Here is a 17615-nt window from a genome sequence, read left to right on the forward strand (position 1 = left end):
AAAAGCTGTCCTCCATTCGGTTTATGGAAACCATTGATAACAAAATTCTTCTCCCTCCACCAAAACAAACACTGCTTTGGGAGTCTATCAAAGATGAGGAATACGTGACAGGACACAATCCATTCAAAGAACAAGTTACTTACCCCTGGTAACGCTCTTTCGACTGGATGTTCCTCCCACGTATTCCTCCTCGCACTCCCAGCCTACCCCACAGTAGAATTTCCCATGCTGTTACAGCTCTCGCTCCTTCAAAGATTCGTATGGTCAAACCCATGATTATGCGGGTAGTTTCTACTGTAAGAAAAACAGGACTGAAGCCAACGGGTGCTGCGCGTGCCATATATACCTTCGATTACATGATCCTTGAGACAGAGGCCCTCGAGGGACATTGAGTCGACTTCATCAACACACTGTGTCCTCTGGCTTTTTTTTTCCGATGCAGGTGAAGCTGGATATCGAATATCAAAGATGAGTAATACGTGGGAGCAACATCCAGTCGAAAGAACGCTACCAGGAGTAAGTAACCTGTTCTTTTGCTTGTGTTCTCTTACCCCTTCAATTGCATGTATACCGAAAAGCGATTATGTATGCAATGTTTTCCTCCTGACTATCTCTTCCTTGTCGTTTGTTTGATTTGATTCGTTGGTCTTGTTTTTATTTTCTCCTTTCTAACGTATTTGAAAATCCAATAAACAAACCTTTCTACAAAAAAAAGTGGGGAGCCGTGTCTGGAACACCTTGTGTATTGGGACAAAAGGAGGTGATGCCAACACATTTAGTAAAAGCTCGAGGGTGCAGCTCATGTGCGCCATGGCATCTGGGTTAATGAGGAAGCCTATAGTCTCATCAAAAGCAGCGTTGGCCTTGCCAAGTTACTTTGGTTGCATCTGGAACAGGAGGGTCCACATCAAGTGATGGTCCCAAACTTAGGAACCTATTGTTAAGAACCTACCAATCATATACCTGTGTTCGACAGTGACGATGTAGGGGACCACGTTTCTAGTGGAATGGGGGTAGCGTAGGTTTGGCCAATTGGTCAAGGCAGTATGGAGGGGGATTGGCATGCTCTGTGTCAGTTTGCTTCTACAGGACCATCTCAGACTCTTTTTTTCATTTAATAAACCTTGTTTTCCCTTGCAAAGAGGTGCAGTGTTTTGGGCTGCTACTCTTTCAATTGTATCAGTGTCAAACCAAATACTGAGAGTTTCAAAGTCGGTCACAAATCTGTTAGGGTAGCTGCTTATATGCAAATGACATCATAGCCTTCCTGGCTGCTGCTGTATTCATGTTTCCTGCTGCATTTTATGTAGCAGATTGATACATATGCTGAAATGTCAGCCGTATCTTCAAACGCTGACAAGCCATGGTCAGGAACTCTTAGAGTTAATCATAACTGCTGGCATTTGCTCTTGAAAGCCTTCTATACCATTGTGTTTAACACGAGTTTGCTGGTCTGGATACAACAGTACCAGTAAGCTTACCGGTACCGTTGTATCCGGACCGGCAAACTCCGAGTTGTGCTCGCGGGTGCGTTTCAGTCCGCCAGGCCTTACCTGGCAGAATGGAAAGCACCGGCACGCACAACATTTCGGATGCACAGGCACCGTTGATAAGAATTCTTTTACGGCGCCCAGGAATGGGTAAATACTGGGTGCAACAAGGCCGTAATGACACAGTAATTGCCCATTTCTGGGCGCCGGAAAAAGGCAACTGTGGCGGCAGCCGCTTCCGCAAGGGTTGTAACGAGGCCCAATGTGTCTTTACAGAAGATGAAAAACGAGATGGGTAAATACGTTTTGGCCACATATGTAAAAGTGGAATCAGTCAGTTCACATAGTACACTAAAGGGACTATGTCGGAAAATCAACTGATGGACAAGGTATAGCTTGAAAAATGTCTGTATAACCAAAATTTACAGGAGAGTGATCAAGGTGTACTAAACACGATTCAGACTAGGCACCCAGGAAGGATTGAAGCCCAGATTGGGGTACTATGGCCCAAAGGTACGGTTTCATCAGAATACTTCTACAAATGTTTCAGGGCTTTATGGGGAAAAAGTCATAAGGCAAACTAAAATGGACTGGAAAGTGTGCTTTGGTATTCAGTTAGCTTCCATCCTGGACTAAGAATTGGGGCAGAATTCAAAAACCCTTACATTGTCTGTTCTTAACCACTATTGCATCTTATTCTTCTTGCATAGGCAATGGATTATCCCAGTTCGTTTATACGAGTGGAAACTGCTGGATAATGACATCTGCCAGTCCTGTGTTAAAGGGAGGGGGGGTCAATTCAATACATGCGGTTCCCCTGTCACACAGTAGCTCTTATTTGGTAAGCCATTAGGACAGACAAGAATTCTATCAATTTTAATCCTTCGCTTCCTACTCAGAATTCCCACATATAGTATGAAGGATTTAGAATAAAGGTACCTTGAGGCGTTCAGGGAGAAGAGCAGCCAGTTTTTCTGCATATTCATGGATTTTTGGATGCAAGTAGATGTTAGTCGTGTGCCACAAGCGGCCAAGTTGTTTCTGTGCTGCCACTGTTGCCTTCCTATATAGAAAAAAAGTAAAAAAAATTATGCAATCAAAACCTTTACGGAAAACAGTAGAGTAATGCTAAAGTAATGTCATTTTCAAGAGAAGGCTTGAAACTGGAAAATTAAACGTTTAACCTAGTACAATACAGTTTAGGCGTTGCTATCCACCCTTCGATGTATAGATTTCTTTGGGTTTTTCTTTCCACCCTGAACCTTTTTTAAACATGTTGTCATTTGTCCCTTATGTGACTAAGATACGATGAAAATATTGTGTTTCTATGCCACCTTAATGACTCCAAGTTTACCACAATGCAAATTACAATTTCATCAACAGCAACATGTTCCATTAGTGCAACAGGTTTTTCTTGTCCTTATGGCTGATACCACATGTAGGCTGAAACAGATGTCCTGGAAATACAAGTGCCTCTGGGCTGCTCTGTTCTGCAGATTGGCTAAACATTTGGAGAGCATTTGTAACGGCCTGGCCCTAAAAATGTAACTACCTAAGACATTGGCGGTCATTACAACCTTGAAGGTAGCCATGCCGCTATTTGAGGCATGGCTACCCCCATTCCGGGTACCGGGTCCGCGTTCCTGGAATGGGAAAATACCGGGCCCTTCCGACCTTGGAGGGCCCGGTATTTCCCCATTCCAGGAACCCATCCCCATTCGAGCCCCATGGGGCTCAATGGGAAAGGGGAGCATGCTAACAACGGGCCCGTTAATGACAGACCCGTTGTTAGCATGCTGTTCTGCTCGCAGGACCCGCTAAAGACGCCTGGTTTTACGGGTCCCGCAAGCAGAACTCGTAATGCGGCAGTAGGGGGATAACGGGGCCGGCGGCTCTACCAGCCCCGTTAACCCCCTACCGCCAGGGTCGGAATGACCCCCATTCTGTTTTCTATGACAAAGAAGTGAAATTGCTGGTTCCCAGCTCTGCAGGTACCAAACATCAGATCCAGGAAGGTAAAAGTGTACAGGAGATATGTGTCTAGTCTCAACACACTCACCTTAACATGAACGCAGGGCTTCATAGAAAAGGCTAAATTCTCCAGCATTGGATCTTTCATAGATTCAGATGCTTGAATATTCCCCGTCATCAGACTGGGAATCCTCGGTGATAAAAATAATATATATATTTTTTTAATATACAAACATTGCTACATAGTCTTGCATGTACATAGCCCATTATGGCCATTCTATTGTGTAGTCCCTCCACCTCACTTTGGTCTTTTATGGCCCCAACCAATGAGGTGGCAGGGCTTAAGCTCTGCCCCTGGAAGCCATCTTCAGATTTTTCACTGCAGTCTAACAGACACAGGGAATCCTCAAGCTCTCTGAGCTTTTCAAATCTTTTCTACTTTTTGTGTGGAATATATTTTCCAAATATATTCTGCTTTGTTCCCCTACTAGGGGCTTTGCTCTCAGTGAAATCTTGAGACAAGAAACTGTTGTTTTTGACTCAAAATCGTCGTGTAAACCCTCCCTTAAGAAATGGCTGCACCTCAGGCTGTCAAGAAGCCTTCCCTGTTCAGGGACTGCACAAGGTGGAATAAGAAATTAGTTTATATGAAAGACACCCACGAACATTGCATTTATTGTCTGTACCCATATGACATTCAGAAATGCGATATTTGTAAAACTTTTTCCAACAAGACCTTTCAGGACTGGCACAGAAGACTCCTTTTACACCTGGAAGCCAGGGATAAATCTTCGGACGAAGAGTCTGTCAGGACAGCTCCTGTCCAATCCAGCATTCCATCTGAGAGGCAAACTTCAAAGCGAAGGTCCTCTTCAGTGGAAAGGAGTTCCTCTCCCATTGCCAAAAGCAAGAGGAAGCTGGAATGAATTCCCTTTCTGCCTCCACTGGACTCATCAAGCCAGAAGAAGTCACATTCATCAGCAAAATCTACCTCCAGAGGTAAGGAGGAGTTTGCAAAAAAACAGGGGTTGCAGTCATCGACGGGAAGCCGTCCACGAGCGAAGGGAAATGTAAAGGCCCGTCATCGGCCATACCGTCAACGAAACCATCTTCGACAACGATCACGCATAAGACATTGTCGATGGCAAGATCATTGTCATCGGATTTGTCACCCACGAAGCACACGTCGATGAAGAAAACACACCATTCGCCCACGAAGCATTCGTCCACGACACGCTGGTCCATGGAACACGTGTCAATGGCCAAACCACATTCGTCGACGAAGCACGCGTCGACGGGAGCCAACCCACAGTCATCAACAAAGCCCTTGTCGACGGGATCCAAACCACATTCGTCGACGGAACCACTGTCGACGGGACGTTCCTCAACTAATGTACCATCGTTCACAACACCGCAAGTTCCTGCAGCGGCGGAGGAGTTGGAGCCGGAGGCGCCTTCTGCGCACGACAGGGCGACACCCGTCATTGAAGACAATCTCCTGGAGGGTGCTGAAACTACTGAACCAATCGTACCGCATGTTTCACCTTTGGGGGACATGACAGAGCTCCCTATTGTGATTCTCAAGGAAGAATTTTCTGATGCGGAAGTAACAGAACAGCGACCTGGTCCCTCCCCTATGCAACACAGTCCTCCTTGGCAGCCGTCCAGGGAAGAGGCCTATTATCCTCATGACCCGATACTGATGTTATCTATACAGAGGATCGTGGAGGAATTTTACAGACGCCAAAGGGAGAAGGAAACTCAGACTGATCCCATAGAAACGGAAACCTATCGGAGAGACTCATCTCCAATTCCAGGCACGCCAGGAAGTTCACCTCACAGGAGTAGACCACAAAAGAGAATGAGATCACCGGAGCCTGCTCGAAGACCTAGGAGCAGCACTCACAGTGGTCCACCGTCAAGAGTCCCATCACCTCAGTCATCGCATAAACCTTGATCGCCGGATAGGGATCCAACAATGTTGCCGTCCACAGTTTCGGTCTCAGATTGGCAAGAGGATCCTTTTAGAGAATTCTCTGATCCAGAAGAAGGCGAAATTACACAGGAACCTGACGCAACCAGTGCGTGGGATGACTATGTAGTCGAGAAGCCCAGGAGGAGAGATTCAACAGGCGAGGCCTCACCGCCAGATGATCTGCTTTCTTTCCACACCATAATAGGCAAGGCTGCAGAATTGTTCGAAATTCAAGTTACATCAGAAGAAAGGAAATCGCTGCTTTGTGAGCACAGGGACAAACGCAGGAGAACGGTGACCACCATCCCTCTCCTCGACACCATCTGGGAGTCTGGATCCAAGATCCTATCTACACCCTTATCTACTCCGGCTCTGGTGTCCAGACCAGAGAAAAAATATAAAGCTCCAGAGTCTGCACCGCTTTGTTTGAGAGGTCACACAAAACCGGACTCGGTTATCACAGTTGCAGCAAGGAAGAAGCTTGCCAATCCCGCCTTGCCTCTGTCTGCACCACTGGACAAAGACTGGCGTAAGCTAGAAGCCATGGGCAGGAAGGTGTCATCTTCTGCATCGCTTACCATCAGAGCGGGTAATGCGCTGGCCATGACCGCAAGGTTCGATCGCAAGCTTTGGCTCCGCATGTCCAAATTGGCTAAACAGTTACCACCAGAGCTCCCGGAAGAGGCTAGATCGATAATGGCTGACGGTGAAGCAACATCGGATCCTATGATTGACCCTGCGGTTGATGTGGCCGAATCAGGTTTCAGATAGATGGCACACGGCACGGTACTCTGAAGGCAGGCCTGGATGGAAGCTACTAACCTCAGGCCTGAAGTCCAAGCACAGATATTAGACATGCCCTTTGATGGACAAGATCTCTTTGAGAAGAAGATAGACGACCACCTGAAGGGAATCAAATCAGACACGGACACAGCCCGAGCCATCAGTTCTTTGAAGTACAAGAATAAGGACCATTGATCTTTTCGTCCCTATAGAGGCACATCTTCCAAATTCAGAGGATACGGTCGCTCCTCGTATGGGCACAAAGCACAAGGCGGCACGTATCAAGAGAATAAGTATCAGTCTTCCAATAGATACGCCCATAGGGGCAGGCGTGGCTCCGCCAAAGGGAAGTCACAAGGCAAGCAAAACTGACCATCAGACTGTTTCCCCTCAACGCCACACCCCGGTGGGGGAAGGGTGAGCCAGTTCTTCCAGCACTGGCAGTCAGTCACATCAGACAAATGGGTGTTACAGGTGATCCGAAAGGGCCACACCTTAGAATTTCTAGACCAACCTCCTTCTATGCCCCCAGCTTCGCGCAGGCTGCATATGTTAAGACAAGTTATGTCCAAAGTGCAAAAACTACTCCAGAATGCAGCAGTAGAACCAGTGCCGTACTCTCAGAGGGGAAAGGGTTCCTACTCCTGTTTCTTCCTCATCAGAAAGAAAAACGGTCAATGGAGGCCCATCTTGGACCTGAGGGCACTCAACAACTATATCAAACGCATAACATTGAAGATGGTGGCATTACAAGGGGTGCTACCTTGGTTTTTTATTTATTTTTTTATTTTGAACTTTATTTTTGATTTTCAACTGTAAAACAACAATAACATCCACATTAGGGTGTGTTCATCGTGCATCGACCGTAACCCCCACTCCCACCCCTCCCCCCAAACCTCACCCCCTCTCAGTTCATTAAGTTGTAGTGCTTTGATTCGTCCTCCTTGTATATCTATTGGCGTGCTGGCTTTGAAACCTAGGAAAGGTCAGACTCAGCATCTTGGGAGCCGTGTTTTTCTGGTGTAGAAGACTGGTCGCCATCTGCTTCGCTTATTAGAAATGTTATTACTGAGCCCCATATATCGGGGGGGCGTGCGTGTTGGGGTAGTGTCTTGATGAAATCGGATTCTATGTCTTGGCAGTAGAGAATGTCTTTCTGCCAGTTTGTGACTGTTGGTGCTGGGCCTCGGCCCCATGAAATGGCGACTCTTCTGCGCGCTTGTGTTAACAGAAGCCCAGCCAGTTTCCTGGCACGGCTGGGCTTCTGTTAACACTCTCACGGCTGGTGACAGTTGATTAGTCAAACCTAGCAAGGCTATCGACAGGACCGGCCGTGCTTCCTCTCCTATGATCGATGTTGTCGTCTGAAGGACCTGAGTCCAGAACGGTGTTAGTTTTGTAATGCTTACAAAGTATTTCAGTGTTTCCCAGATTGTGCTGATCGAGTTTACGGTGCCCAGATTAGTTTCTAAAAATGACGTAATTTCATCTCAGAGCTCCGAGGCGAACACCTGGTCTTGCAATGACCCAGGTTTGAAGCGTCAGTGCAGTAGGTGAGATTTGGTAAATGCCGGATTGCAGACAAGGGTTACTGGGGAGTGATCTGAGAATGTTCGAGGGAGCATTTGACATATGTACTGCTGAGTGGAACGTAAATTCGCGTTGCTCCCAGTTGCTGTGTCTCCATGCGTCCACGAGATCATAGGCTCTGCATATCTCGTGTACTTGAAGGCTGGCTTTGGACCTGGTCTGTGAAGTGGTCTGCGACTTGTCTTTCGAGGGGGCTAAGGTGGTGTTTAGGTCACCTCCCCAGATGATTGTTGAGGAGGTGTGTAGCAACAAGTTTGTGAGCACCCAGTCAAAATGATTGGCTCCGTCTACATTGGAGGCGTAGGAGTTGACTAGGGTGATGTCTTTGCCATTTATGATTCCCCTCACCAAGAGTGATCTGCCGTCAGTGTCTTTGGCAGTGTTTATTAGCCTGAAGCCAGTTTTGCGGTTGATTAGTATCGCCAGACCTCGGGCGTACGTCGAGTATGAGGAGAAATATCTATGGCAGCCCCAGTGGCGAGTCCATTGGTGTTCTTTTCCAGGTAAAAGATGTGTTTCTTGGAGCATGGCCACGTCTATGCTGTTCCTTTTCAGGTACTGAAGGATCTTCCTGGTCTTTGAAGGGAGGTTGCCTCCCCTAATGTTCCATGTGGCGACTTTGAATTGTTCGCTCGGTTTGTGAGCTAGAGCTGATATGTATACTTTTGAGTTGTAAGTACGCTAGGTATCGCTGCCAGTATCTACGCTTGAGCATGAGAGGTTTCCACAGAGTTCGAGAGAGAGGGCAATGCATCGCCTGGTGGTCTGGGGGGTCGGTGTGGGCAGGTGGCCCGGGGGAGCACGCGCGTCCCACTCGTTCAACTTCCTTCCTACCACGGGCAACCCCCAACTCACCCGTTTGTTTGCTTGAACAGAGTAAGGCCCGAAACGGTGCGCGTCCGTTACTAGTAAACCCACCCATTAACAGGAACAATTTAGGTAACTTTTGCTGTGCAAGGGATGCAAGGGGCCTCCCAGGCTGCACGGCCTCGGATTGCATGACTCCGGTGGTTATTCCGGTGAAAAGGCTGCGTCGTGTTCCTAGGATTTGTGCCTTCAATCTCAGATCAATTATGATGGGTTCCTGTGGAATCTTTCCCTCTGCATGCGTGGCTGGTTGGGATTTGGTCCGGGACAGCCTGCGCAGTCCAGGAAGTCGTTTGCCTCCTCTGGTGTCGGAAAAAAGTGTACCCTGCCCTCGTGTTGTGCTCTCAGCCAGGCAGGGAAGAGCATGGTGTAGGGTATTTGATTGTCTTTGAGCCTTTGTCTGACAGAGGTGAATGATCTTCTTTGTGACTGGACTGCCAGGGAGAAGTCGGGAAAGAAGTGTATTTTATCGCCATCGTGATGTATTTCGCCTTTTTCTCTAGCCAGGCGGAGGATGGTGTCGCAATCTTTGTAATTAAGTAGTTTTGCTATTATCGGTCTTGGGGGCGCACCTGGAACGGGTTTGGAGGATGGAATTCTGTGGGCTCTCTCTACTACCAACATGTGATAGAGCGCTTCACTACCAAACACGGTGGTGCAGAGCGCCTCGATAAAGTCTTCCATTTTGGATTGCATTGTGTGCTCTCTCACCCCGAAAATTCTGATGTTGTTCCTTCTCGACCGGCCTTCCAAATCTTCGCATTTAGCATTGGCTGCCTTCATTTGAGTTTCTAGTCGCGCAACTTTTGCCGCCAGGGTTACTGTGCCATCGTCCAGATTGGATATGTGTTGTTCGACTTAGTTCAGGCGTTCGGTATGGGTGTCCGTGCGGTGCTGCAGGAGATCCACTTTGGAGGAGAGACCGTCCATTTTGTTTTTAAGGTTCCCGAGACCGGCTTTCAAATCGAGGAGGAGTCCTTTGATGTCGGTGGCGGAGGTTTCCACATCTGATAGGTGTTGATTAGCCATCAGGGGTTCAGGATCTTCTTGGAGTCTGGGGGTTTTGGGAACTGTTCCAGATTCAAAGGTCAGCTTCCTTTGGGATTTGTCTGTTTTACCCATTGGATTTGAGTGGCTAGGGGTGGCCTCGTGTGGCAGGTGGGATTTGTCACTGAATAATGGGCACCAGCGGTGCCTCTGAGTCGAGTGGGGTGTAGACTGGACTGTTGGTTGCTGCCGATAGAGCTGAGCTCCTTCGGTGTTTGGTGGTAGGGTTATAGTTCAGGATATTCGGGAGCTGGACGAAAAGGAAACCCAACGGATTTTTGCCTTATGGGGCCATCCGCATATCGACCTTTTTGCCACCAGGGACAACAAAAAGTGCAAGAGGTTTGCCTAGAGGTACCCAGAGTATCAATCACTGGGAGACGCGTTCTCAGTGATTTGGACTGTCAATGCCTTTTGGTTCCCAGTATGTCCCAATTCCCAGTCGAGCCTGGGCTGCTGCTGGGACCAGTGAAACTAAGGGGATCTGTGCAGATAGTGGGTCTTTTAGTTTAATTATTGCAAGTGCTGTATCCCATATTTGGATTTCCAATGATACGAAGTATGAGTGATGTGACTGGTTTCGGGGTCTTTTGTACCATAGCAATTCTTTCAGGAAGAAACTCGGCTGGAGTAGTGTAGTGTCTAAAGAAGGTTTGTCCGCTATCCTGCCCACTATAGCCTATAATTGCCCTGCCATGTAGTACAGTTCAAAACAAGGCAGTCTAATGCCGCCCTCTTCATAGGGCCTTTGTAGTGAGGCTAGCGCTAGCCTACATATGCCATTATTCCACAAGAATTCCCTACATGAAGAATTGATCGTTTTGAAGAAAGCTTTAGGTATTTTATATGGTACATTGATTAAGTATTGTAGGAGCCTAGGAAGGGCAACCATTTTCAGTAGCCCCGCTCTGCCCATCAGTGAGAGGGGTAATTTGGTCCAGAGCTTCATTGAGTTCCGTATACCTTAGAATGCTTTTTGCATGTTATTTTTATGTTCTTGAACGGACTCATGATATATACTGACTCCGAAGTATCGGAATGTTGGAGTGCTCCATTTTAGAGCGAACATCGGGAGTTTGCTTTGTCGTATTTTGTCCAGACCGGCTAACGGGAACAGGGATGCCTTTTCAATACTGATTGTGATGCCTGGGAGTTGGGAAAAATGCGCTAGGGCTTTAAGTATAAGTTCTAAATTGTCTTCTGGATTTTGCACATATATGAGCGTGTCGTCGGCGTACATGGATATCAAGTGACGTGTCCCCAAAACCGATATGCCTGCTTCCATGTATTCCATTCTTAGATATGTTGCCACTGGCTCCATAGCCAAAATGTATAGCAGCGAGAACAGCAGGCAGCCTTGTCTAGTGCCTTTTTCTAACACTCAGGGCTTTGAGAAGTGGTTATCTGTCTTGATTCTTGCAACGGGCCAGTATATATTAGTTTCACCCATATTAGATAATTCAGGCCGAAACCAAACCTGCGTAGTGTGGCATATAGCCATTCCCATTTGATGGAATCAAATGCTTTTATTGCATCCAGTGTTGCAATAGAACACGGTACATCCAAGGAGTTGGTACTGTACATAATATGGTGTAGTCGTCTTAAGTTCCAGGACACATTTCTCCCTGGCATAAAACCTGTTTGGACGGGCTGCACAAGTGTATGTGTTATCTTTTTCAATCTATTAGCTAGTGTTGCTGTTAAGAATTTGTTGCCCTGGTTAAGCATGGATAGAGGTCTATAGGAACTACATTCTTGTGTTGGTTTGTTGGGTTTCACAAGGGGTATAATTATTGATTCCCTTAAGCTGGGTGGGAGAAAGCCGGAATCAAGGTGTTTAATAGATGTAGTGCTAGTTACGTAGCAAATTCTTTATAGAACTCACTATGCAGGCCATCTTAGCCCGGGGTTTTTCCTGTGGGTTGCGATCTGATTGTGTTTATTAGTTCTTCAGCTGTGATTGGGATATCCAGGTCACTGCTGCATTGTCTAGTTTAGGGAGGTGCATCTCACTTAGCACTTCTTCCATATCTGCATGACAAGTAGTGGGTTTATCTTGGTATAGGGTACGGTAAAATGTTTGGAAGGTTGCGTTGATGCCCTCTTGGCTATTACATGTAGGGCCCTCTTGTGTATGTATTGAGGAGATGGGTGTGCGTTGTTCCTCATTCTTGTATAACAAGGCTAGCAATCTGCCCAGTTTGTCCCCTTCCGTGTGTTGCCGCTCCAAATATTTGATGTAACTATATTTGCAAGTCTCTCCCAGCAGCCCAGGCATTGTTAGCGCAGTGCTGTTTCATTTTTATTCCAGGTAAGCATTTTTAGTTTTTGTGTGTTTTAGGTGAGGTGGGCTTGTCCTCCGCAAGGGGGCCGATCTTCTCTCTATCCATCCACGCTTGTGCCTCTTCTGTAAGATTGAAGAATAGAGTGCAATTTTTATAGAGGAACTTTAAACAAGCTGGATACATCAGCATGTATTTCAGGCCGGCACTACAGAGTCTGATCTTAGCCAATGAGATGTGTGCCCTCCTTTTTTGGACCTGGAAGGTGTAGCCCGGTTACACTGCCAAGGTTGCTAATGCCTCCTTATTATGCCTCCTTGCGTTGAAAAGGATAGGATCTTCTCCCTGTCCTACACTTGAGGACTTTTGCTATTATAGGGCGTGGAGGGGCTGCTGGTGGTGATTTTCTATTGAAGGTCTAATGCACCCTCTCAATCGTGAAGCCTTTTGAAAGGTTCCCGGAATCTCTGTCTTGCAGAAACATGTTCTCAATATAGGTTGTACGGTATGTCCCTTCTTCACCTTCTGGTAAACCGGCAATGCGTATGTTATATCTATAGGCTCTTCCTTCAGCATCTTCAGCCCTACTTTCCAGCAGGCTAACCTTTTGCTGCAAAATGTGGACTTGGGTGCGATTGTCTTGGGTCATAACAGAGTTTTCCGTCAGTTGCTTCTCTAAGTTTGTAGTCTTTTCGGCCAGTTTCCTGACATCCTGGTGCAACAATCCAACGTCCACTATGACTGCGTCAATGTTGGAGCCCAGCAAAGCTTTCAGCTCCGCTATAGCTGACAGAATTTGGTTGTCTATCTCTGCAGTTCTCTCTGCTTTATCTGGTATCGATGCCATGTTGTCTTTGGGGCCCTTGTGGCAGGGATTTAGCATAACCTTCTATCGTTGGTTGACTGCCATTTTACTAAGCTGCTTTCGAAAGCATTTACCTTAATCAGTGCTGCAGAGGTGTGCTCAGGTCCTAGTTCTTCCTGCAATATCTCAGCTGATAGCAAGTGATGTCTTCCTTACAGTTATGTGTATCCTTGGGCTATCGTCGTGGTACTCCTTACATTAGCTTTTCATAGGAGTGAAGGCCAGGAGAAAAGGCCAAGCTCCCTCTGCAGCTCTGCTGCAAGGGGAACATCAGCTGTTTGCTACTACAGTTGGTCCGATGGAAATTAGAGCACTGTAGCATTCCCGGGAGTCCGCCGTGCCTACAGAAGTCCAAAAGGCCACAAAAGCCTCTTAGATGGCTGCCGTGGTTACTACGGTAACCAGAAACTAACAAGAACTCCCAACGAGCTACGATAGGCTCCTTGCTGCTCTCCATCCCTCCCCTCCTGCCTTAAATGGATGGGAGGTGCACCGGCAAGCGAACCCGAGAAGCGAAGGCCAGGAGAAAAGACCAAGCTTCCTCTCTGCAACTCCACTGCGAGGGGAACATCAGCTGTTTGCTGCTACAGCTCATCCAATGGAAATTGGAGCACCGTAGTGTTCCAGGGAGTCTGCCGTGCCTACAGAAGTCCACGAGACCACAAGAGCCTCTAAGATGGCTGCCGTGGTTGCTACGGTAGCCAGAAACGAACAAGAACTCCCAACGAGCTACGATAGGCTTTTTGACCATGCCTGTCCCTCCTCTCCTGCCTTAAACGGAGGGGAGGTGCACTGGCAAGCGTAGCCGAGGACCGAAGGCCAGGAAAAAAGGCCAAGCTCCCTCTCTGCAGCTCCGCTGCGAGGGGAACATCATCTATTTGCTGCTACAGCTGATCCAATGGAAATTGAAGCACCAGAGTGTTCCAGGGAGTACGCCGTGCCTACAGAAGTCCACAAGGCCACAACAGCCTCTAAGATGGCTGCTGTGGTTACTACGGTAACCAGAAACAAACAAGAACTCCCAACGAGCTACGATAGGCTCCTCGACCCTGCCCATCCCTCCCCTCCTGCCTTAAATGGAGGGGAGGTGCACCGACAGTTGAAGCAGAGGAGCGAAGGTCAGGAGAAAAGGCCAAGCTCCCTCTCTGCAGCTCCGCTGCGAGGGGAACATCAGCTGTTTGCTGCTACAGCTAATCGGATGAAAATTGGAGCACCGGAGTGTTCCAGGGAGTCTGCCGTGCCTACAGAAGTCCAGGAGACCACAACAGCCTCTAAGATGGCCGCTGTGGTTACTATGGTAACCAGAAACAACAACTCACAACTAGCTACGATAGGCTCCATGCCCCTGTCCGTCCCTCCCCTCCTGCCTTAAATGGAGGGGAGATGCACTGGCAGGCGAAGCATCCGCATCCGCTGTTTGCTGCTACAGCTGATCCAATAGAAATTGGAGCACCAGAGTGTACCAGGGAGTCTGCCGTGCCTACAGAAGTCCACCAGGCCACAACAGCCTCTAAGATGACCGCCGTGGTTACTACGGTAACCAGAAACAAACAGGAAATCCCAACGAGTTACGATAGGCTCCTCGACCCTGCCCATCCCTCCCCTCCTGCCTTAAATGGAGCAGCAGAGTTGCAGCGAGGGTGCTTGGCCTTTTCTCCTGGACTTTGCTCCTCGGCTTCACCTGCCGGTGAACCTCCCCTCCCCTCCTGCCTTAAATGGAGGGGAGGTTCACAGGCAGGTGAAGCCGAGGAGCAAAGTCCAGGAGAAAAGGCCAAGCACCCTCGCTGCAACTCTGCTGAGAGGGGAACGTCAACTGTTTACTGCTACAGCTGATCCGATGTAAATTGGAGCAACGGAGTGTTCCAGGGAGTCTGCCGTGCCTACAGAAGTCCACGAGCACACAACAGCCTCTAAGATGGCCGCCGTGGTAACCAGAAACAAACAAGAACCCCAAACGAGCTACAATTTATTTATTTATTTATTTATTCATATTTTTTAAGCGCACAGAATCAGCCCTGAGGTATTGGGGCGCTGGTTACAGAAATAGCGGTAGGCTCCTCGACCCTGCCTGTCCCTCCCCTCCTGCCTAAAATGGAGGGGAGGGACAGGCAGGCAAAGCCGAGGAGCGAAGGCCAGGAGAAAAGGCCAAGCTCCCATTCTGCAGCTCTCCCCTGCTGGATGCTGAAGCCCGCCCATCAGCCCAAGGTAAGGGTCATGCTGCTATCATAAGCACCACCCGATTCCAAACTCAGACCAGACTCGGCGGGCCCTGCCGATACCCTTAATACATCCATGCGGGCCCTATTAGCCAACAGAAGTTTGCTCCTCCGCGCGCGCACATTCTCTGCCCCTTTCATCACCCACCATCCGCCTCTTCACCGAAAGAACACGCAACTAGGGGCCAGCTGTGCACGCCTGCAAAACAATCATCACCATACCATGACCCATAGCCCGGCATTTTCGAAAAATTACGCATCAGCAGCACACCAGATGTCTCGGGCACAGGGCTCCTTCTCCACCCACTTAGCTCCATTACCAGTACCTAGCACGAAAACTAGAGGTTATGATACCTTTGTCCCCCGATCCAGTCCTGATATGCTGGCTCCTGCACCATCCACTACGGCACAAACAAGCCTACAGCCGTCATCCTCAGAGGTAGAACTTTCAACACTAACTATGCCCGTCTCCACCCTGGGAAACTCAGATCTCCCTCCCGACACTGTTAGATATGCATATCTGCCTCCATCTTCATGGAATGCCTCATGGTATCCCCATTGGCATCACCGGATGCCAATACTTCTTTCTCAAAGCTAAATATGGACAATCTCGCATGGCGTAGGACTAATAATGTTATGCCTGTACTCTTCACGTCAAGTAGGAGATCAATGGTCGCTCATGCAACTGAGATAGCAGAGATCATACAGGTAGAACAGCTAGACTTATTAGCGATCACCGAATCCTGGCTTCACGTCGCTGCAGGACCAGCTCTCTCACTAGCCATCCCTAAGGGATATACTATCTTAAGATTGGATAGAGTTGATACGCGAGGAGGAGGCATCACACTCATTGTAAGAGACAACCTACCGATTAGACTAATATCACATCTAGATAACTCCACATAAATAGCTCCCAGACTCTCATGATCCACCTAATATACAGACCGCCAGGTCCCATTGGAACGTTTGAGAGCTACTTATCCAATATCGCATCCACTAATTTAAAAAATTCCTGTCAAGTTTTACTACTAGGAGACTTTAACTTTAATGACCCTAAAGATGCACATGCATCAAGCGTAGCAAACATCCTAACAGAACAAGGCTTCACCCAGAAAGTGATCCACCCTTCACATACAAAAGGAAGAACTCTGGATTGGGGAGCAGACCACAACTGCCATGTTACCATTTCTTCCATATCCCCTCAGATATGGTCGGACCACTACCTTATAACCTTTTCCTTGGACACTGTAAAACCGATCGCCATGATAGCATCACCAGCTCCACCTATTCCCACTCGGAATAAAAAGAATATCACCTGTGACAACCTACTCCCGCTCATCCTACCAACACTTAATGCTATCCCAGATAACTTGGGACTTGACGCTATGGTCAAGGAATACAATCACATCATGACGGCATCCTTAGATTCAATAGCGCCACTCAAACTTAGACAAAGCAAACCTAAGGGCCACCTCAATTCTTGGTACAATCCCTATCTGAAAACTCTACACAATAAAAAAAGGTCATGTGAGATATCTTGGAAAACACACCCGTCTGAAGAAAATAAGACTAACCTTAGTGCCATCACAGCCTTATACAAAAACAAAATACTCTTAGCTAAACGTGAAACGTATAATGCTAGAATAGCCCAAGCTAACTCTAGTATGAAGGAACTTTTCGTTATCCTCAAAGAGCTAGAAGCTCCTATCCCCGTGCCAGACAGCTGTACAAAGGACAAACTTTGGTGTTCGAACATGCAGCAAGCACTGGCTAACAAAGTTACAACCCTACAAGCAAAAATTGACAATAAAAAAGCCTCTCTAACTAGCAACACGCCTAACAGAACTGTATCAGATCCCGCCACTAACACTGTCAAACAACCACAATTTAAATTCTCTAAAGTCACCTTAATCGAAACAGAAAAAAACATACTATCACTCAAACCGTCTAATTGTCAGGGTGACCATTGCCCAGCCCAACTCATAAAGGATGCAGCCAGAGACCTGTCACCCTTTATCACAAAACATATTAATGCATCATTCTCAACCAATAACTTCCCTACCAACCTCAAGGAATCGTGGGTACTCCCACTATTAAAAAGGCAGACCTTAGACCCCTTGATTCCCACCAACTACCGACCCATCACCACGGTACCTTTTCTTTTGAAAATCATAGACAAAATGGCCTACACACAAATTCAAAAAACACTTAGAATCGCACTCTCTATTGGGGATAAGACGATCTGGTTTTCGGCCTCAGCACGGGATGGAAACTGCGTTAATCAACTTGAAGGCCCAGATCGATAAACTTAGGGACAAAGGGGAACCAGCCCTTCTTCTACTCTTGGACTTATCGGCCGCTTTTGACTTGGTCGATCACCAGGTGCTATGTAGCCCTCTGGACTCGGCAGCTTACTTCTCTACAGAAGCCATAGCGTGGATACAATCCTTTCTCAGTGATCATACTATGAGAGTCTTCTCACCCATGGCTGCAGCCGACCCTATCCCTATTACATGTGGTGTGCCCCAA

The 17615-nt window shown here is 47.6% G+C and overlaps 1 protein-coding gene across 1 annotated transcript in view; it reads right to left on the reverse strand.

Annotated features, from left to right (window-relative positions):
- AGXT2 (alanine--glyoxylate aminotransferase 2) overlaps nucleotides 1–17615 on the reverse strand; it is a 988366-nt gene that overhangs the window by 644188 nt on the left and 326563 nt on the right. The window contains exon 4 of the mRNA XM_069627115.1: nucleotides 2430–2553. Coding sequence (XP_069483216.1) covers nucleotides 2430–2553 — 124 coding nt within the window. The remainder of the gene's footprint in view (nucleotides 1–2429; nucleotides 2554–17615) is intronic.

This window comes from Ambystoma mexicanum, chromosome 6p, assembly GCF_040938575.1.
Source record: "Ambystoma mexicanum isolate Mex_15411 chromosome 6p, UKY_AmexF1_1, whole genome shotgun sequence".
Classification (NCBI taxonomy): Eukaryota; Metazoa; Chordata; class Amphibia; order Caudata; family Ambystomatidae; genus Ambystoma; species Ambystoma mexicanum.